The sequence below is a fragment of the Callithrix jacchus genome, chromosome 7 (assembly GCF_049354715.1).
Source record: "Callithrix jacchus isolate 240 chromosome 7, calJac240_pri, whole genome shotgun sequence".
Taxonomy (NCBI): Eukaryota; Metazoa; Chordata; class Mammalia; order Primates; family Cebidae; genus Callithrix; species Callithrix jacchus.
The window spans coordinates 146814747-146838009 of NC_133508.1; the positions used below are offsets into that span (position 1 = coordinate 146814747).

At 41.5% G+C, this 23263-nt stretch overlaps 1 protein-coding gene across 9 annotated transcripts in view; it reads right to left on the reverse strand.

Annotated features, from left to right (window-relative positions):
* Positions 1-21981, reverse strand: part of CLCC1 (chloride channel CLIC like 1) — a 46714-nt gene extending 24733 nt beyond the window's left edge. For 7 of the 9 annotated variants that reach the window (XR_013520317.1, XR_013520314.1, XR_008473087.2 and 4 more), the window contains exons 1-10: positions 21840-21981; positions 14364-14503; positions 13879-13980; positions 12344-12451; positions 9148-9369; positions 8790-8930; positions 6184-6277; positions 4235-4332; positions 3839-3985; positions 1637-1978 (exon numbers count right to left, since the gene is read on the reverse strand). Coding sequence is in view for 2 of the 9 variants with exons in the window: in XM_035252352.3 (XP_035108243.1) it covers positions 1637-1978; positions 3839-3985; positions 4235-4332; positions 6184-6277; positions 8790-8930; positions 9148-9369; positions 12344-12451; positions 13879-13980; positions 14364-14492 (1383 nt within the window). In the remaining 7 variants the exon portion in view is untranslated. Of the gene's footprint in view, positions 1-1636; positions 1979-3838; positions 3986-4234; positions 4333-6183; positions 6278-8789; positions 8931-9147; positions 9370-12343; positions 12452-13878; positions 13981-14363; positions 14504-21626 lie in introns of all 9 variants that reach the window. The other 2 variants (XR_013520318.1, XM_035252353.3) reach the window with 1 other exon arrangement.
* Positions 21982-23263: the final 1282 nt, after the last annotated feature.

The window sequence follows — 23263 nt, forward strand, 5'->3', positions numbered from 1 at the left end:
GTGTTAGGGATACCGCAGGAACAAAATACATAAAACTGTTCTCACTGGAACTATATTTAGGTTAGAAGAAAATCACGAGTATGATATATATATTGAATTAAGGGGGCTATGTAGAAAAGCAGAAAAGAGATGAGTGCTGAATGTGGGGTGGGTGGGCTGGTAGGGTCAAATTACAGTTTAAGGTGGTCTGAAAAAGTGACGAGGCTGGGCATGGTGGCTCACACCTGTAATCCCATCAATTTGGGAGGCCAAGGTGAGAAAGTACTTGAGGCCAGGAGTTTGAGACCAGTCTGTGCAACAGCAAGCCCCCCATCTCTACAAAAAATAAAAAATATTAGCCAGGCATGATGGCATATGCCTATATTCCTAGTTACACAGAAGGCTGAGGCAGAAGGATTGCTTGAGCCCAGGATTTTGACGCTGCAATAAGCTATCGCACCACTGCACCCCAGCCCTGGCTGGGGTGAGACCCTGTCTCCAAAAATAATAAAAATGAGTAAAGGCCTGAAGAAAGTTACCATATGCTATATGAATGAACACTGTAGAGTGTGAATGGCAGGTACAAAGGCTCTCAGTTCAAGGAACAGTCAGGAGCCCTTGGGCTGAAGCAGAGTGAGCATGGAGGTACAATAGGAGGTGACCAGAGAGGCAGTAGATGTGGGGGAAGGAGAGACCAAGGAGGCTTTTAGGCCATTGTGATTAAGTGGCTTTCCCCTCAAGGGAGATGGAAGTCACTGGAAGACTTCTGAGATGGGTGACAGGTAACAGTCACCCAGGCTAGAGTGCAGTGGCATCATCTCAGCTCACTGCAACCTCTGCCTCCTGGATTCAAGCAATTCTGCATTAGCCTCCCAGATTAGCTGGGATTACAGGTGTGCACCAACAGGCCTGGCTAATTTTTTTCTATTTTTAGTAGAGGGGGGGTTTTGAACTGCAGACCTTAAGTGGTCTGCCCGCCTTGGCCTCCCAAAGTGCTGGTAAGGACCACGCCTGGCCCATCTTAAGGTTTTCTAGGTACATATAGATACGTTTATTTTTATATGAACTCTATGGGAAGGGATTCTATAGTTTCCCAGATTCTATTATGCTCATAACTATTTCAAAGGTTTACAGCTGCAACTTAAACTTTTCAGGCGACAATAAAAAACAGACTGATAATGGTGAGAAGTTTCTAACCATTCTACAGGTAAAAAGTATAGTCTAGCCAGCCAATGACACAGAAGATTTAGAAAAGCAATGTTTTTGATCCCTGGTCCCAGTCCACTCTTGCATTCAGCTAAGCCTTCAGGGCTCTACTACGCCTTCCCTAGAGCTCCAGGCCTTCAGTGATGCCTCCTCTCTGATTTCTTCAAAGACAGAAATTTCAGTCATGCTCACATGCTGGCTTCCCATGAAGGTTCCTATGAATTACCATCTGTTCTAAGAAACTACTGTTACATTGTATTTTACATAAAAGTTAAATCTAATTTTTCTTCTGAGGAAGCTGAACTAACTTTTGACCAGAAATGGGAGCGCGAGAGTGAATTATATCACTCAGGATATAACAGGATGAAGGGTAAAAGAGCAGACAGAATTCTTTCAGAAGCATTCAGGACCAGTAACGAAGGGACCGCAGAATAAACAGGTGCTGACTTACAGTGGGTACCACCGTGGGATGCTCTTGTGCCTCTGCGTCTGGTAAATCAAATGCCCGAAGCACTTCAGGGCTCCTGTTGCCAGTCTGAAATTTCAAGTCAACATCTCTCTCTCTCAAAATCTCTCTTCTACTCTCATATGTTTTGGCATAAGGGCCTTGCTCAATGGGGCCAGTTTGTCCTCTATAATGGAAAGCTGCATCACCTGCTCCACCATCGAGTCTGTAATCAATTTCCTTCTGCCGTCTTCTATCCCGTAGCTGACGTGCCAGGGGAGGTTCTTTCTCAGGACCACCTATATGTCTCAGCACAGGAACTGATTTTCCAGCACCATAGCAGAAACTCTATAAGGAAAAGAAATACATTTTCCTGAGGACTTAATGGCTAACTTACAAAGAGGTTATGAGGCATTTTATTCAGTGTTAAAAAAAATATGTAAATGTAATTTAATTTGTGGCATTTAGACATAATTGTTAATTTGTAATACAGGCCCGAGTGATTTAATACATCGCTCAGTATTCAGTAGACATTTTAATCAGCTAGACACATTCTGATTGAACTGTAACAATGGCAGGCTGAAGCCTAGATATTTAAATTAGTAGGTTCTAGTTGTCTGATAATTATTCATGTTTCTAGATTCATGCTCATCATAAAAGGTAAATGCTAAAAGTAAAGTTGTATATCATTATGTAAACAAGCTCCTGTACACTTATTTTTTACAAATACAAACGAGGCTTAAGTTACAGCTAAAATTCAACAGGTTTTTATTCACATTCCATGGGAAAAAGTAGGCAGCAATTCTGACAGTGTGGCCCAGGGACCCCCTCGGGGGATACCTGAGACTTTCAGGGGATCTGTGAGATCAAAACTTTTCATAATACAAAGACATTGTCTTTCTCACTGTCCCGTCATGAGTGCACAATGGGATTCCAGAGACTCATGGGATACGTGGTTGTGTATACAGTGTCCGTATTTTTAAAATTTGTTTTAACTCCTAATATATAAATATCAATAAATATAATCACCTTAAGAGCTGTTTGTGGGCTTCAATTTTTAAGACTACAGAGGTCCTGCGAACAGAAACTTTGAAAATTTCTGTACTAGTTTTTCAAATACTACTATTTGAAGACAGAAGCAAAAATCAAAGAGTGAAACTTTCCTTAGGGAACATAAGAAACAAAAACAGATGAAGATTCTGCTGATAATTTCAGTTTCAGAAACTAAACTACGACTATAGAACTAATGTCACCTAAAAAGTACCCATCAACCACTGAGTCCTGGAATCAAGCCAAAAAACAAAAACCAAAAAAGGAATGATTTGAAAGTGAATAGAGCATGGTGCATCTTCTATCCTTAGGGAGGAGAATTTCCCATGGCACATCTAAGTTCTTTTTGTTTTATGCAACAACTGCTTTACTTGGGTAATAGCTAAAAAATCAACAACAAAAACACTGAATAGACCACGGATGAATGACAAGTAATAGTTCTTCTTAATAAATGCCTGCTCCTAGATCCCCAAACTCTTTCTCAGTATACCCAGATTCTTCCAGATCTCTTTCTGGTTCTATGTCAAACTCAATGCTCTTCCCTTCTCAGTGCTGCGAAAACAGACTAGAAATAAGAAGGCCCCTTTCTCAAGGAGGCAGTAATCAACTTCCTATTTCCTGCGTGCTAATTCACCAAGGTTAAAGAACAAATTTAAAAAGACGTTATTATTCTAAACCACTACTACAACGTATGCAATCAAACTAGAGAAATACTTTCTTGATTAGGAAAATATACAGGTAAGTCCACGCTGGCCACCATAGCGAAACCCCATGTCTACTAAAAATACAAAAATCAGCCGGGCATAGTGGCGCATGCCTGTAGTCCCAGCTACTCATGAGGCTGAGGCAGAAGAATCACTTGAACCCAGGAGGCGGAGGTTGTAGTGAGCCAAAATTTGCACTACTGCACCCCAGCCTGAGCAACACAGCGAGACTCCATCTCAAAAAACAAAAAAAGGAAAAATATACAAGTACAATAAATCTGTATCACTTAGAGGGGTGGACGGGAGGAAAAAAATCTGTATCACTTGAAAATCATCTTCTCATTAAGTGTAACTTAGCCTGATTTACAACATCAAAGAACCCCAATAATTTTAGCATTGCCTTTTCTCTGTAAATCTTGCTAAGTACTGACAGTGCTAATATATTAATACTAACCAGGACAGCTAATGCCATAATCATCAGCACTGGAAGATGAAGCAGTGTTGGAATTTCCTTCATGAGTGCTTTAATAAATTCCCCAGTTCCTTTTCCAATGTGCTTCAGTGGCTCCGTTACAAATGTGGTGAATGTCACAGCAAGTGCCTAAAACAAGAGAAAAGCAAAAACAATTTTCTCCGCACACGACTAAAGTACAGAATGAGTCAAAATTCATTGTGTATTGAGGTGACATAAATTAAAATGTGCCATTTTTAATGTGAAAATCACTGTGCAATAGTATTTTTTCTTGGACAAAGGCTTCTTATCAGCAAAATAACACTAAATTTCTTTAAAATACAGGGGATTTCTGATTTATTTTGTATAAGCAATTTTTATAAAATACATACTATATACCTTTGTTGGTGGAACCAACCAAATGGGGTTGACTAGTAAGAGCTCATAGTATTTTTGGCATGGGTCATCCTTATAGGTCCATGAAATTCTCAACCATTCTGTTTAGAGAAACAGACAAAACACTGGTCATTTTTTTAATGTTGTATTTCATCCCCAAATAAGACATTACTTTGGTTTTGATCCTCCCTGACCACCCACAAATACTGATTTTTAAATTTTTCATCTTATGTCCAAAACCATGTTTTAAAAATCCATTCAAATTATACATGTTTTATGCAGATAAATTATATTTTATAAAAATGTCTAAAAGGTAAATACTTTAAAAGCAATGCTTCACACACAAATGAGTACAGGTAAAATGGGAAGTCTAAATAAGACTGGTGGATTGTATCAAAGTCAATATCCTGGTTCTGATACTGTTTTGTTTTTTGAGATGGAGTCTCTGTCACCCAGGCTCAAGTGCAGTGGCACAATCTCGGCTCACTGCAACCTCCACCTCCCAGGTTCAAGCGATTTTCCTCCCTCAGCCTCTCAAGTAGCTGAGATTACAGGCGTGTGCCACCACACCCAGCTAATTTTTTGTATTTAGTAGAGACAGGTTTCACCATGTTAGCCAGGATGGTCTCAACCCCCTGACTTCGTGATCCACCCATCTCAGCCTCCCAAAGTGCTAGGATCACAGGCGTGCGCCACTGCACCCAGCCCGATATTATACTATTAAGGCTGTGTAAGATGTTACCATTGGGGGAAAATGGAGAAAGGGCACACAGGCTCTTGCTGTAGTATTTCTTACAACTGCTTGTGAATCCACAATTACCTCAATAAATTTTTAATTTAAAAAGCCAGTACTTTATGGAGTTTACAAAATAAGAACACTGGTTCTAATTTTTCCAAGTCAGGCTTATATACATTGGGAAACTAGCCCGAGCTAGAGGAGGCATTTCACTGTCTACTAAAGTCAGGAAGCAAGGCTGAATTGGTTTAGTTCCCACAACTTTTTTTTTTTCTTTTCTGAGGCGATGTCTCACTCTGTCGCCCAGGCTATAGTGCAATGGTGCAATCTCAGCTCACTGCAGCCTCCGCCTCCCAGGTTCAAGCAATTCTCCTGCCTCAGCCTCCTGAGTAGCTGGGATTACAAGTGTACACCACCATGCCTGGCTAATTTTTTGTATTTTTAGTAGAGATGGGGTTTCATCATGTTGGCCAGGCTGGTCTCAAACTCCTCACATCATGATCCACCCACCTCAGCCTCCCAAAGTGCTGGGATCCACAACTTTTTAAGAAATTTATTTTGGAACCCATCTATAGAATTCTGTGTCAGTCATGGCCTTGCATTTATAAAATGCCTTAGAATAGTATTAAACCATTGCCATTGCTAGATATACACAACCAGAGGTACTGAACATTCATGAGAGTATTTATAAAATGTGGAAGAATAAAAAACTCAATGTGTTTTCCCTTAGTTAAGAAGTATAGTAAAGCTACAACATAAAATTTCACAAGTCAATATAAGGCCATCAAACTTAAAATGGATATTAATTCATATATACATTCATTCACTTGTTTAATAAACTTCTAGTGAGGACCTAGAATATACCAGACACTGTGCTAAGGACGACATGAACAAAAGCGAGCACTGGATCCTTCACAGTCTAATGAAGGAAGATAGATAATATCAGAGTCAACACATATACAACCTCTATTCCTTCCCTGTGACTTTACATGAACACGAAAAGCCACCGTTTTTTAAATTTTTTTTAACTTTTTCAGGCACATGCTCAGTGTGAAGGTCACTGGTTTGAAACCTGAAACGCTTCTTGCATGTTCTTCTGATATAAAAGATTCAGTCATGAAAAGCCTCCTCTGTTATTTTATCATTTTCTTTGTTCTATGTTCTCTCATTCTCAGAATTTCTATTCAAAATAAGGCCAAGTGCACAAACACCTTACCCCAGATACTTCCAGTCCAGTCCATCTTCTCGGCACACACATTGTTAAATGGCTCCATCTTGGCGACTTCGGCCTGATGCTGTGCAAAAGCTAGCTGACCGAAAGGGAACCAGGAGAAGCCATTACCAATGAAGGTTAGGCCTACACATCCAAAAGACCTTCATTCAAAGAGTGTCTTTACCATTCATTCAAACCAGACTATTTTAAAATTTTCAATCAAAAAACCAATTTTTTTTTTCTGAGACAGAGTCTCGCTCTATCGTCCAGGCTGGTATGCAGTGGCATGATCTCAGCTCACTGCAACCTCCACCTCCCAGGTTCAAGCAATTCTCCTGCCTCAGCCTTTCAAGTAGCTGGGATTACAGGCGCCCGCTACCACGCCCAGCTAATTTTGGTATTTTTAGTAGAGATGGGGTTTACCATGTTGGCCAGGCTGGTCTCAAACTCCTGGCCTAAAGTGATCTGCCCACTTCGGCCTCCCAAAGTGCTGGATTGTAGGAAAACATTATTTTTAAAGAGTAGCTATTTTCAGCTCATGGAAAAGTACAGCCTTAATGCAACAAGTAACCATAAAGTAGTACTAACTCCAATTGCCTTCTCTGTAAGTAATTATAATGAAAAAGGAAAACTTTACTAAAAACATTGTTTTTAAATATTAGATCAACCAGGTGTGGTGGCATGCACCTGCAGTCCCAGATAGTCAGGAGGCTCAGGCAGGAGAAACACTTGAACCCCAGAGGCAGAGGCTGCAGTGACCCGAGATTTTGCCATTGCACTCCAGCCTGGGGGACAGAGCAAGACTGTCTCAAAAACAACAACAAAAATTAGTTCTAGCGATACAAATTAAATGACTACTTCTTTATTTTATTTTTGAGTCAGAGTCTTGCTCTGTCACCCAGGCTAAAGTGCAGTGGCACAATCTTGGTTTACTGCATCCTCCACTTCCCGGGTTCAAGCAATTCTCTGCCTTAGCCTCCTGAGTAGCTGGGATTACAGGTGCCCGCCACCACACCTGGCTAATTTTTCTATTTTAGTAGAGATGGGGTTTCACCATGTTGGCCAGGCTGGTCTTGAACTCCTGACCTCATGATCCAGCCACCTTGGCCTCCCAAAGTGTTACAGGCGTCAGCCATGGTGCCTGGCCCTTATTTTCTTTTATAGTTCATAATATCCTATTTTGCACTAGATACTTTCCAGCACAATGACCAATACAAAATCACTGAGGTGACAATACTCAAATAACTTTTCCTTCCACATGGAATCTGTTTTTAATTTGTAAATAATTAGTTCTAGATACTTTAATACTTAAGGCAAAAGGTTAAGGAAATGTCACAATGCTTTAACCAGATAAAATCATTGAAAATACTTCGCTACTTGACTCACTCTCTAGGAAGATCTAAAATTTTCTTTCAATGATTATGCTATGTTGATGGGAATAGTAGTGGTCCTTTCAAATTTCTATATACAGTATAATCCCAATTTTGAAAGATAAAATCTAGGAAAATCTGGAAAGAAATAGCTCAAAATATTGACAGATTATCTCTAGGTGTTAAAATTATAGGTGATTTTAAAAATTAATTTCTTTGTATCGTTCTGTCTTTTTGAAATTCTCTGCCATGAACATACTACTTATATATTCAAAAAATAACCTAATTTTTAAAAAATAATATTTTGGTATCATTTCTAGCAAAGAATAAAATGACATGCCCTAAATTACCTACATGAGAATTTTTAAATGTGTTCACTTAGCTTTATTTCCCACCCCACCCCCACCTTTTTTGAGACAGACCTCACTCTGTGGCCCAGGCTGGAGAGCAGTGACACGATCTCAGCTCACTGCAGCCTCCCAGGTTCAAGCAATTCTTCTGCCTCATCCTGCTGAGTAGGTGGGAGTAGGCACATGCCACTACTCCCGGCTAATTTTTGTATTTTTAGTAGAGACAGGGTTTCACCATGTTGGCCAGGCTGGTCTCAAACTCCTGACCAAGTGATCTGCCTGCCTCAGCCTCCTAAAATGCTAGGATTACAGACATTAGCCATCATGCTCAGCCCTCCTGGCTGATGTTAACAGTAGTAACTAGGTTATGAAAATTAGGACTGAATTTTTTACCCATTAACTGGTCAAGGAATCAAAAAAACAGTCAACTAAGAATTGTCGATTTAATTCCTCCGTACCATGGACCACCTCTAATCACTGCCTCCAACCCACAAAAAAGGCAAGATTGCTCTCAATGGATTAGTATTCTCTTATGGTGAATAAATGTGTTAAAACTGTAAAACTTAAAGGCCGGGCGTGGTGGCTCAAGCCTGTAATCCCAGCACTTTGGGAGGCCGAGGTGGGTGGATCACGAGGTCAAGAGATCGAGACTATCCTGGTCAACATGGTGAAACCCCATCTCTACTAAAAATACAAAAAACTAGCTGGGCATGGTGGCGCGTGCCTGTAATCCCAGCTACTCAGGAGGCTGAGGCAAGAGAATTGCCTGAACCCAGGAGGTGGAGGTTGTGGTGAGCCGAGATCACACCATTGCACTCCAGCCTGTGTAACAAGAGTGAAACTCCGTCTCAAAAAAAAAAAACTGTAAAACTCTCCACCCATGTAATACCTTATATAAATATATCCAATTCCATCCCAAACTGAACAGAAAGCTGATGATTAAAACACGCCTCAATTGAGTGTACCAACGTACATACGTCCACAGCTCGGTAGCCACTAAAACCACGATGCAGAGCAGACATAGAAGTACCTCAAAACAGAAAGAAGCAGAAATCAGCCACCAAAAATATTCAGGGAAACTATAAACAACTGGACTCAAATACACAAAATCATTTCTACAATTTTGAGGTTTGTTCATCAATAGAGCATGAATGATCTAGTACAGGTTCTTAACATAATTATAGTCGTTTGGAAAGTATTTAAAAAGGGCACTTACTCACGTTGCCCTTGCCCTCATCCCATCTTACCATTAACACATTATATGGATCCACTCCAAAGTAATCTTCAAATCGCCACTTCCATGTTTCAAAATCATGAAGCTTAAAATTAATTAAAATATCACTTAGTGCATCATCCAAGGCACCTGGTTTCCAGTCTTCTCCATTGAGAAACTTCTGTATTTCTAACAAAGTTTCTCTTTTAAGGATAATCTCCGCATCATAATGCACATCGCCTTTGTTTTCATCAGGCTAAATAAAATTTACCAAAAACAACAGGAAAAGAGATTTTTATTACTACTTGGTGAACCATCTTAAGACAAAAGCCAATTTGGAACTAAATAGTAGTTTGCAGTATTTCAAATGTATAATAATAATAGCCTGGGCAAGGTGGCTCACACCTATAATCCTAGTGCTTTGAGGGGACAAGCTGAGGGGACAGCTTGAAGCCAGGACTTCAAGACCAGCCTGGGCAACAAAGTGAGACCCCCATCTCTACAAAAACTCTGGGTGCAGTGGTGTGGAGAAGAATTGTCTGCGCCCCAGATTTGAGGCTACAGTTAGCTTTGAGCACCCACTGCACTGCAGCCTGGGAGACAGAGCAAGACCCTGTCTCTAAAAAAAAAAAATATCCACCTGCCTTCACAGGCCAAAATGAAAACCAAAGATAATACACGTAAAAAAATTTAAAAATTCTAGCACTCTATGCAAAAAAGATACTGTAAATTTCACTACAATACAGTTGATTCTTGCTATTCACAGTAGTATCTTCTATAAAGTCACCTCAAACACTGATTAGCAAGTACTGAACCATTACTTCTATAGTAAACATAGGGTTTGCTTCCTGCAAACCTGTCATAGCATTTTCATCATTTGATTGTTTTATGTGTGTTTCTGTACACTCCTGTTTAAGGACACCTTATTTAATATATGTATAGTTGACTCATTAACATTGAACATATGGACAACTGTTCTATACCTTATGCCTGACTGAAACCTATCTAACACACAACCTTCCTGCACTTAGAAACACCAGACCTCAGTTCAGCACTATATCAGAGGGCCATTTTAAACAACGACATCATGCCGTTTAATGAATGTTTCTAAATAAATAATTAAATTTAAAATTTAAAAATCACCACTCTGCCCTCAAAAAAGGATGAAAAAATATACCAATAAATAGACCACAAAAAAGACACTTGTTTGCAGTATGGGAATGAAACAAGAAAACAGTTTCAGTTGTCTTATTCCATCTCAGCCAGCCACCCAAATTTTGTGCCACTCTTCATAGTGTCCAAGAGTAACCACAAACACCTCGAGTATTGACTTTGGGGTTACACAGACTTAATGAGGTCAATTAATAAATATGAATCTGTGAAAAATGAGGATCAACTGTGCATCTTTATTTTATGACTCGTGGCATGACTTCATTTGCTGACAGTTTTCAGAGAGCCTAAAATCTGTATTAGTTCAAGCAAGAAAAACAAGGGATCTCAAAGAGCAACAAAATAATGGGTTTCCATGAAATACGTATTTATAACTAGCTTCGTGTGAGTTCAGCTTAGCAAAATCACTGTAAACAAATTCTGCATTAACTAGCCAGTTAATACAAAAAAATTCCTTTTTCTTTTACAAGAGTAAATACAAGGCCGGATGTCATGGCTCACACCTGTAATCCCCGCACTTTGGGAGGCCGAGGCGAGTGGATCACTTGAGGTCAGGAGTTCAAGACCAGCCTGGCCAACATGGTGAAACCCTGTCTCTACTAAAAATACAAAAAAAACTAGCTGGGCATGATGGCAAGTGCCTGTAATCCCAGCTACTTGGGAGACTGAGGCAGGAGAATCACTTGAACCCAGGAGGCAGAGGTTACAGTGAGCCAAGATCGTGCCCCTGCACTCCAGCCTGGTGATAGACTCTGTTTCAAAAAATACAGATATAAAAAAAGTAAATATAAAATGAAAAAAAGTCACAATTATCACAAATCATCAGTAAGCATTCTTAAAAGCCATCATTGATTAATAATAACATGTTTTAAAAATCAGAAATTAAAGATTTTCAGGCATTTCCATCTTTGGTTCAGTCTGTTTTCTTATCTAGGTTCTGTTCTACCCTGTACGCAGTTCTAAGACTCAAATCAGAGGGTGCACATATGAGAACTCATCTGCTTCTATACTTCCAGAATAAGGTGGCGTCGTCAAATTATTCATCTAACATTCCTTTCTCTTTTGGCGGCTTCTTACTGTACCAGGAAGATGGGAGTATGGCCAGTTTCACCAGCCTGCACTATGCTGATGTAAGCGCCTTTCATTTTCGGGGATCTGCCTGTGACCACTTCAGCAGGTGGGGCTAGTAGCCACATCAAGACCAAAGGCTGGTCTCTAACTCTCTAAATCAATTCTGGTGCCATACACGATAGGAAAAAAAAAATTCTATGAGCTTTATAAATGTTATAAGTTATTATACATTTTCTTGATGTTTTTACTTCCCAAAGTGAAAATAGTTACTTTTTAAAAATGGACATTTTGGCTGGTGGCTCACACCCATAATCCCAGCACTTTGGGAGGCCAAGGCAGGCAGATCACCTGAGGTCAGGAGTTCAAGACCAGCCTGGCCAACTGGCAAAATCCCATCTCTACTAAAAATACAAAAATTAGCCAGGCGTGATGGCAGGTGCCTGTAGTCCCAGCTACTCGGAAGGCTGAGTTAGGGAGAACTGCATGAACCCAGGAGGCGGAGGTTGCAGTGAGCCAAGATTGCACCACAGCCTGGGCAACAGAGCAAGACTCTGTCTTCAAAAATGAAATTTTAACAATTATGTGAACAGTATGTTTACAAAGTAGCACTTACCACAATAAACAAGGATAAAGACTACGTAAAACACTTTTTTCTTTTCCTCAGCATATACTGAGAGAAAACAAGGACTAGGGTCAGGAGAGAATTATCACCCCACCTCCATTAACTGGTAGAGCAGTGCACAGAGTTGAGTAAGTAAATCCATACAAACTAGAGAAGAAAGAGCACTCTGCACTGCTCATCTTCTACCAGACCACTGCAAAGCAGTATAGTGGTACCTTTAATCCTGTATGAATAGCTTCTGGTTAAAAAGTCAGTCAGGTGGTCTCTGTTAAAAAGCATCATGATGCTTTCACTTCTTTATACTATTTGAAATTAATCAATAAAAATATCCACTATACTGATTAGCATAACACCATCAAATACTCACAAGTCCAAGCTTTCCAGCTTCAATTAAAATCTTATTTAAGTATCTCCTAAAAACAGGATTGCTTTGACTTTCATAGTCTTCCCTCTTTTTCTTTTCACACTCATCAATCTGTAATCATAAAACCAATTCAACATTAGTTACAGTCAGAGTGTAATGTAAGGGTTAACCTTCTAGCCTAGTGCTGCCATTGAAATCACGGTAAAGAGCTAGTTGTCTTTATCAAGCTTGCTTTTATCAGCTGTAATATATCATGGTGCAGATCTGGCCTGCTTCCCAGTGTTCTCTTTGCAAAGGACAAGTAGGCAACAAATAAGGAGCACAGAGAAGGACAGAGAAGGACGCAGCACTTTCCTCTGCTTTCAGGCAAGGTTTGTAAAACCATTTTATTTCCAAACCTTAAAGAAACAACTTAGGAAAAAAAAAAGAATCTGAGACTCCATTTTACCAATCATGTTTCTTGCAATGTTTATACAAGTCACAAACAATGGAATAAAAAATTTCTGTAAAAAGGCATTTCTGCACTTTTGCTGTGCAACCACTAAGTCACTATACAATAATACACAAAGTGAAGCAATTTTTTAAATATATTTTTTTCTTGTGGCTTCCTCAAATCATGAGTAAAGCAAATTTTATCCAAGCACATCTTCCTGTGCACTCAGTTGAGACTATTAACATTTAATAAGAATCACAAGAATCTTATTGGGCTGTACCTGGATCTCAATGAACAAATTCTCAAGCTCCCTCAAGCTGGGACTTATTCACTCTAGTTCTTCCCTATCCCTTATCCCCCTTACTTCCCTAAGCCATCAACATTTGCCTATTCTACCTGTTATAAGTTTAAGGCCTGCCTCTTATCTTCAACCCATCACTGCCTCATTTCAAACCTTCAGCATTGCTGGACCTCTGCAGCGTCCACTGATCGCACAGACACCCCCTTCTCCATTCTGGGCCCCTCCACACCGCTACCAGTTCACCCTGCCTAGGCAGCCAACTGAAGGCGGCTCCTGCAGCAAATAACTACATTCACATCTACTGACTCATTTATTTTTGTATAAACTATACTTGAGCTACATTTTTTTAAGATGATTGGATAAATGAAAGAATGAACAGCGATTACACACTAAATTATAATAATCCTTTGTAAGAGTAACTCTTATGCTTATAACCTGGTAATAGACACATTTCTTCATTTGCTACATTTGTTGAGAGTTTACAATGCCTCCGAGCTGTGATAGGTGATAGAGAATTAAGATGAATGAAATGTACTCCTTGCACCAAGAAGTTTGCAGTCTGGTAAAGAAATACAACACAGGGAGGTCAATGTTATTACATGAAAATACAAGGTACTATTAGGAAAACTAAGGCTAGAATAACTGATGAGAAACCAAGGTTAGAGTATCCAAAGAAAAATTTGACATATAAAAATCATATGGTACATGGAAACACTACAAACACAAATATATCAGCAGAGACAAGAAAACAGAGCAATTTAACATAATATAAAAATACAAAATTTATGAATGAAAAAAACTAACCTTATAAGTTAAAGAATCAAGTTTGTGATAACATTTCGATATTTCATCAGCATATGCCAAGTCAGGACTGACATCCTTTTCCCCTGAAATACCATATTTTGCCTAAAACAAAGTAGAGACATTTTATTTCTTTATAGTTTAGTTACAAAAATAACCTTTGGTTAATGAAGACTAAGATTCTGACTTCATCATTTCATGACTCTGCATGTTAGATTCTTAAATTGTACTGAACCACAAAAAAGAAGTTTCAAATGTACATCCTAAGAACTAAAATCAAATTATTTTGCTACTTCAAGGGCTTTATATTCAAAATTGGTACCACGTAGGTTTGAAATAATTTCAGATTAACAGTGTCAGGAAAATATTCTGCATAATTGCTAAACATGGACACACACATAGCTCTGGGCAAAACAACAGAGCTAGATTATTTCCATCATGGGACTAATAAGGTCTTACATACACATGCAAAAATTTTTTTTTAATACCTGAGATTTTCTCATTGTTCCTGAAGCAGCGTCATAGTTAAGCATGTCTGTGGGGTCAATCCAGTCATCATCCTGAGCATAACCAGCTACCAGCAGTAGACATTCACAAAGGAGCAAAGACCACAGCATCCTGTATAAGGCTAAAACAATTTTTAATATATATTATGAAATAGAATTATTATTTTTTTTTTTTTTGAGACGGAGTTTCGCTCTTGTTACACAGGCTGGAGTGCAATGGTGTGATCTCGGCTCACCACAACCTCCGCCTCCTGGGTTCAGGCAATTCTCCTGCCTCAGCCTCCTGAGCAGCTGGGATTACAGGCACGCACCACCATGCCCAGCTAATTCTTTGTATTTTTAGTAGAGATGGGGTTTCACCATGTTGACCAGGATGGTCTCGATCTCTGGACCTCGTGATCCACCTGCCTCAGCCTCCCAAAGTGCTGGGATTACAGGCTTGAGCCACCACACCCGGCCAAAATAGAATTATTTTTAAAATAAACTGGGTTTAGGGTTTTTAAATTTTTTTTAGAGACAGGGTGTTGCTCTGTTGCCCAGGCTGGAGTGCAGTGATACAATCGTGGCTTACTGCATCCTCCAACTCCTGAGCTCAAGGGATCCTCCTGGCTAGTTGGGACCACAGGCATGTGCCACCATACCTGGCTAATTTTTTTTTTAATTTTTAGTAGAGACAGGGTCTCACTATGTTATCCAGGCTGGTCTTAAACTCCTGACGGCCATCCTCCCACCTGGCCTCCCAAAGTGCTAAGACTGCACCCAGCCAATTGTTTTGTAATGAAAACTACTTTCTTCTAGAGTTAAGAACGCTTTCTGAATAGTAACTAAGGAAGAAGGTATATAAAATAAAAATAAATTGTTCATATATTTTAAAAACATACATATATACAAAATATGCTCATTAAGAAAATAGATATTTTTCCATACGGCCTAGCAATTCCATTCCTAGTCATATACCCAACAGAAATGAAAATACATATCCACACAAAAATTTGTATATGAATGTTTATAGCCACATTTTTCATAATAGTCAAAAGACAGAAACAACCCAAATTGCCATCAACAGGGCCAGGTGTGGTGGCTCACACCTGTAATCCCAGCACTTTGGGAGGCCAAGGCAGGTGGATCATTTGAGCTCAGGAGTTCAAGACCAGGCTAAGCAATGGAAAAAAAATAACCAAAAAATTAGCCAGCTGAGGTAGTGCAAGCCTGTGGTCCCAGCCCCTCAGGAGGCTGAGGTGGTTGCATCACTTGAGCCTGGGAGGTGGAGGTTGCTCCATGATTTTGGTGGAGTGGCCAAAATCATGTCACTGCACTCCAACCTGGGTGACAGAGTGGGATCCCCATCACAGAAAAAACAACAACAGAAAATTTCCATCAACTGATAAATAAATAAAATGTGGTATAGCCATGCAATGAATCAGGAGGTTGGAAGGATCTGCAGTGTCCAGTTGAGAGATGAAGGTGACAGGAGCTAAGATAGCAGCAAAGGTGATGACAACTGGTTAGATTTTTCAAATCTGTAGGTAGACCCTACTACATTTGGCAAAGTGACCAGCTAATAGGTCACTAGGTACATTTCTTCTTCCTTCTGGACAAATGATGACTGTATGGCTCAGCCTCTCTTTGTTAAGAATGGCCATGTGATACTAAAGTTCTAGCCAATGCAGCGCGTGGAAGGGATATGCACCACATCCATGAAAACCTCCCAGCTGCCCTCTCCCAACCGGAGAATGCCCAGGACACTGAGCCCTGGAGGATGGCAGCCAAACTATGCAGGCACCTGGACCCCAAAATGACCACCTAGAAGGCCACCCACTAAGTGGGAATACAGCTTTTCACTTTCATGTGAGCAAAAATTAATTTCCTTTATGGCAAATCCTGAGACATAGGGGTTTATTTCTTGTAACATCTCTTGCTATTCTAATACAGAAATAAATACACTGTAGAAATTGCTGAAAATTTGGATATAGATAAAGACAAGTGAAGATTTGGGACGATGTCTAGGTTTGTGGCCAGGGCAATTGGGAGAAGGGAAAAGACTGAGGAAGACAGCAAGTTCTGAAAGATCGAGTTTTGTTTGGATATAATAAATTTGAGGTGTCCACTGATGTCCAAGTGGAGACTGCAAATATGCAGGATGAAGCTAAGGAGAGCAGTGGGACTGCATTTGAGAGTCAGCAAGATGTAGATGGGGTTTAAAGGAGATGGACTGGGTACGATCACCCTAAGATCTATTATGAGGACAAAAGACTGAGTCAGGGCAACCCAATATTTGGGAATCAAAAAGAAGAGGAGGAACCGGCAAGAGATACTTCAGGTGAGTGCTACGAGGCAGGAAGAAAACCAGGAGAGGCTGGAATTCCAGAAGCCGACTGAAGAGAGAACAGACAGCTATGTTGAATGCTGCTAAGAGGTGAGGCAATCAGAGGGCAGCAAACAGACCCCTGGATTTGGTACAGCAGCTTTGACAGAGAAAGCCTAGCAAGAACAGTTAAAGGAATCATTCAGGTGGAGGTTTTGGAGCAAGGTGATACAGTAACTCTATGGTGGTACCTGCATCTATCGTTTTGCTTTCCAAGGCTTCGGTTACCCATAGTCAACTGCAATCTGAAAATATTAAATGGAAAATTCCAGAAGTAAACATTTCCTAAGTTTTCAATTATGTGCAGCTCTGGGTACTGAGAGGAACTCTCTTGCTGTCCTGTTCCATCCCACCTGGGATACCTCCACACTGTAGGTATCACACTCCAGTCACTTAGTACCCATCTGGGTTAGCAGATCAACTACTCTGGTATCAGTGTGTGTGTTCAAGGAATCTCTATTTTACTTACTAATAGCACTACAGCACAGGCCAGCCAATGCTGGCAAGTCAGATATGACAAAGAGAAGCCATAAAGTGCTTTATTTAAGTGAAAAAGTGAAAGTTCTCAACTTAATAAAGAAAAGGGCTGGGAGCAGTGGCTCATGCCTGTAATTTCAAAACTTTGGGAGGCCAAGGCAGGTGGATCACTTGAAGTCAGGAGTTCAAGACCAGCCTGGCCAACATGGTGAAACCCTGTCTCTACTAAAAATACAAAAATTGGCCAGGCAAAATGGTTCATGCCTGTAATTCCAGCACTTTGGGAGGCCACGGCAGGCGGATCACCTGAGCCCAGGAGTTCGAGACCAGCCTAACGAACATGGCAAAACCCATGTTTCTGCTAAAAATACAAAAATTAACCAGGCATAATGGTGGGTGCCTGTAGTCCCGGCTATTTGGGAGGCTGAGGCAGGAGAATCGCTTGAACCCAGGAGGTGGAGGTGCAGAGAGCTGAGATTATGCCACTGCATTCCAGCCAGGACAACACAGCAAGACTCCATCTCAAAAAAAAATAAATAAGTAGGCCAGATGTGGTGGCTCATGCCTGTAATCCCAGCACTTTGAGAGGCCGAGGAGGGCGGATCACCTGAGGTCGGGGGTTTGAGACCAGCCTAACCAACATGAAGAAACCCCATTTCTGCTAAAAACACAGAACTAGCCAGGCATGGTGGTGCATGCCTGTAATCCCAGCTACTGGGGAGGCTGAGGCAGGAGACACTTGAACCCAGGAGGTGGATGATGCGGTGAGCTGAGATTGTGGTGAGCTGAAATCGTGGTGAGCCCAGATCATGCCACTGCACTCCAGCCTGGGCAACAAGAGTGAAACTCCATTTCAAATAAATAAATATACAAAAATTAGCCAGGTGTGGTGGCACAACTAAGGCAAGAAATCGATTGAACATGGGAGACAGAGGTTGCAGTAAGCTGAGATCACACCACTGTACTTCCAGCCTGGTTAAGAGTGAGAATCTGTCTCAAAGGAAAACAAAAGGCTGGGCACAGTGGTTCACACCTGCAATCCCAGCACTTTGGGAGGCTGAGGCAGGTGGATCACCTGAGGTCAGGAGTAGAGACCAGCCTGGCCACCTTGGCAAAACCCTGTCTCTACTAAAAATATAAAAATTAGCCGGGCAAAGGCCGGGCGCTGTGGCTCAAGCCTGTAATCCCAGCACTTTGGGAGGCCGAGGTGGGTGGATCATGAGGTCAACAGATCGAGACCATCCAGGTCAACATGGTGAAACCCCGTCTCTACTAAAAAAAAAATACAAAAAATTAGCTGGGCATGATGGCACACGCCTGTAATCCCAGCTACTCGGGAGGCTGAGGCAGGAGAATTGCCTGAACCCAGGAGGCGGAGGTTGCGGTGAGCCGAGATCGCGCCATTGCACTCCAGCCTGGATAACAGCAGCAAAACTCTGTCTCAAAAAAAAAAAAAATTAGCCAGGTGAGATGGTGGGCACCTGTAATCCCAGCTCTCAGGAGGCTGAGGCAGGAGAATCACTTGAACCCAGGTGGTAGAGGCTGCAGTGAGCGGAGATCACACCAGTGCACTCCAGCCTCAGTGATGAGTAAAACTGTATCAAAAAAAAAAAAAAAAATTAAAGAAAAAAGAAAGAAAGAAAAAAATTCACATGATGAGGTTGCTAAGATCTATGGCTGCAAGACAAATTTTGTATCCATGAAATTGTACAGAAGGAGAAAGAAATTCATGCTAGTTTTGCTGTCGCAGCTCAAAGTGAAAGATTTGCAGCCACAGTACATAACTTTTATTATTGTGTATTGTTACAATTTTTCTATTTTATTAGATATTGCTGTTAATTTCTTATTGTGCCTAACTCATAAATTAAACTTTAGCAGAGGTATGGATGTATAGGAAATAACATAGTAAATATATAAGGCTCAGTACTAACTGAAGTTTCAGGCATCTACTGGGGGTCTTGGAATATATCCCCTAAGGGTAAAGTGGGGAGTCTGTACTCCAGTGCACTTCACCAACTCCTACTTCTGGCCAAGATGGATTAACAGGGCCCAGATTTACCCACCTGCCTGAACAACCAAAACTGCATAAAATACACAGAACAAAAGTTTCTGGCCAGTTGTTGAGACTCACTCCTGTAATCCCAGCATTGTGGGAAGCCGAGGTGGGAAGATCACTTGAGCCCAGGATTTTGACACCAGCCTAGGCAACACAGGGAGACTGCATCTCTACAAAACTTAAAAGAAAAAAAATTTAGCTAGGTGTGGTGGTGCACATCTATAGTCCCAGCTACTTGGGGAGGCTGAGATGGGAGGATCACTTGAGCCCGGGAGGTTGAAGCTGCAGTGAGCCACGATCCCGCCACTGCTCTCCAGCATGGGTGATAGAGCAAGACCCTGCCTCAATGACAACAACTAAAGACCCAGAACACCAAAACTGCTGTTATGCTCTGGAGATACTTAGAAATACTGAAAAACTATACTTTATGGGAAAAATTAGAGTTTGGCTAAGGAAGAAACCCATGGAAGCAAATACAAGAGAGAAGGGGAAGGCTAATAAGGGCACTAGAGGGCAAGCCAAAAAATGCAATGGGCAAAAACCAAGGAGGGGCTTAACTTCGACAAAGAGGTATCAAGCATCTTCAGTACTTCAGAGGAGTGGAGAGGAATCAAGTCTGAAAAAAAGCCATTGGATTAATTAGTTGGCCATTTATGACCTTTCAGAGAATGACAGTGAGAGACCTAATTCTCTAAGTGGTTAAGAAGCAGGTGACAAAGGGAGTGTGTAAACTGGAGAGAGGCTCCAAGATGGAAGTGGATGAAATCAAGGTTACAGAAGGGTTCTTCACAGGCAGCGAGGTTATACACTCCATAAACAGAAATGAAGACAAAATCTGTAAAGTAAAAAGAGAAGCTGACAGAGTTCATATTATAATATGATATCGAGTGCAGAGAAATTACTAAGAATAATTTATATTTCTTACACTGTATGTGAGGAGGTTGAGATGGGGAAATGGAGATTTGGAGGGGATAAAAATACTACAGGAGGCATTATACAGAAAGGTGAATGAAAGCCTGTCAAGCAGTTGAGGGTTTTTTTTCTTTCTTATAGAGACAGGATCTTGCTATGTTGCCCAGGCTGGTCTTGAAGGACCTCCCACCCCGCAAAGTGCTGGGATTACAGATGAGCCATTGTGTCAACCAGGCAGCTGAGTTTTGACTGTGACATCCACAAACTGTTACTTTCTCCACTAATGACCAGCAGATCTATAGATTTATCCAGGAATAGAGATTAGCATTACTAATGATGGAAGACCAGAAGGTACGACAGAATAGAAGAATCAGCTAGAAATTCAAGCTCTCCTGCCAGTTCCCCAGGGTCACTGAATGAAGGCTGGAACTCCTTGAGAAATCCTACAACAGATCTCACACTTCCTCCAAACAAAGCTGCATCTAAACCTACTGCAGAGCTTGTTAAAACAGATTCAGTAAATCTGAGGTAGGTCTGAAATTATCCACTTATAACAAGCTCCTGGTGATGCTGCAGACTACACTCTGAGTAGCAAAGTGTTAATCAAAAGTAACCATGCTATGCTGGTTTAGTTTAATTGCGGCGCCTATGTCATTCTAGTACTTGTCAGTGGGTACTAACTACTCTCTCTCCCGCAGTCCCTACTATTTTTACCATTTTTCTCCTGTCTCAGGCTTCGGTACTAATAATTTTTAAATTATATACAATAGTAGCTAAAGGCCAGGCGCGGTGTCTCATGCCTGTAATCCCAGCATTTTGGGAGGCCAAGTCAGGCTGATCACCTGAGATCGGGAGTTCAAGACCAGTCTGATTAACATGGAGAAACCCCGTCTCTACTAAAAATACAAAAATTAGCCGGATGTGGTGACGCGCGCCTGTAGTCCAGCTACTCGGGAGACTGAGAATTTGCTTGAACTCGGCAGGCAAAGGTTGCAGTGAGCCGAGATCACGCCACTGCACTCCAGCCTGGGTGACACAGCAAGACTCCGTCTCAAAAAAAAAAAAAAAAAAAAAATCAGAGTTGAAGGTTTGCTTTGTGTCCGGTTTTTTTTTTTTTTTTTTTTTGACTAGTCAAGTGAAGCAGTGGAAGTGGAGAAGGAACAAAGAAATCTGTAACTGGTTGTGATCAATTAGTTGTAAACACCACGCACTCGTACCAGCCTGTGTCCGGTTTTTTGTTAACTGTGTTAATTCACAGACTTGAAGTTTTAGAAAATTAACTACAACTAAATCCGAGCTATTCGGCTGACAGCATTTATTCAAATTATGCTTAAAGTTTTCAGAGATGATCAAAGCCAACAGAATTCAACGTTCGCCCGGGTCTCGCTTTGCACTCTGCCTTTTCCGTAAGCCGCTCCCTGGGCCGAGCACCTACCGGAATCCGCCGAGCCACGACGGACAGGCAGCCGCCGGCGCTGGAGCCGGGGGAGGAGCCCAGCGCGCCCACAGGCCGGAGCCGCCGCAGCGCTGAGAGCGCGGTCCCCACCCGGAGTCACGCTTAGCGTCGGCACCGCGAATACGCCAGAACTGCCGGGGCGAAACGCCCCGCCCCACCCGCCGCACAACACACTCAAGTGCAGGGACTCACGTCCGGGATCCCCTGCCTGCCTCACGAGGAAGACACCTGCCCAGGCCGGCTGCAGAAGACGTCGCACAGCCCGTCGTCGACCAGCGTTTCAGCGCGCGCCGGAGCTCCAGTGCCTCCTCATCGACTTGCTCGGCCGGCGGCTGCGTGTCCCTCCCGCGCGCACCGCTGATTGGTCCCGTTGCGGGGCGGGGTTAGTGGCGGGGCCGGCCTCTTCTTGCAGGTTATTTAGGTCACGGATTTTCTTTCACTTTTCATCTGCGGAATTCCTTATGCGAACGAGGTCGCTCCTGGCACCTAAATGTATACAACGGATAGGAAACGTATTTTCTTACCATTAATATATTTGTTAAGTTTGAATGTGTAACATTCACTATGATAAGCAAGCATGATTTTTTTTTTTTTGAGGCAGAGTCTGTGTCCCCCAGGCTGGAGTGCTGGTGGTGTGAATAAAGAGACGGGGTTTCACCATGTTGGGCAGGCTGTTCTCAAACTCCTGACCTTCAGTGATCCGCCCCCCTCAGCCTCCCAAAAAGTTGGGATTACAGGCGTGAGCCAGCGGGCCTGGCCACAAGCATAATTTTTAAACCAGGGATCACGAATGACAATTGTTGTACTCAGGGCGGGACGACAGAAAGGTCTGCACACTGCAGGGCAGTTGGAAATAGTAAGTTTAGTTTTTGTCTTTAACTGGCCTTGCAATCTTGGGAAACTGTAAAGATGGTAAAATTTACAGTCTTAACAATTTTTAAGGGTACAGTTCAGTGGCATTAAATATATTGACATTGTTCCACAACCATCGCCACCATCCATCGCCAGCACTCGTCTTGCAAAACTGAAACTCTGTACCCAGTAAATGGTAACTCCTCATTCTTCCCCTCCCTCCTTCACACCAACTGCCATTCTTTCTGTCTGTATGAATTTGACTTCTCTAGGTATTTCATACAAGGAATCATACAGCATTTGTGTTTTTGTGACTGATTTCACTTAGCATACTGTCCTCAAGTTTCATCCATGGTAATGTGTCAGAATTTCTTTCAAGGCTGCATAATATTTCATTTTATATATATATATACCAGTTTATCCAGTCATCTGTTAATGGATAACAGGTTGTTTCCACTTTTGTCTACCGTGAAATAATACTATAAACATGGATATACAAATACCTGTTTTTTAACCCTTTTGAGTATATACACGATGTTCAAATATCTGTTGCTTTCAACTCATGAATATCTACACAGAAGTGGAATTCCTGCATTATGTAGTAATTCTATTTTTAATTTTTTGAGGAACTGCCATACTCTTTTTTCCATAGCGGCTGCACCATTTTACATTCCCACCAGGAGTGCACAAGAGTTCCAAATTCCCCACATCTCCGCTGACATCTTTTTATATTTGTATAATAACCATCTTAATAGGTGTGAGGT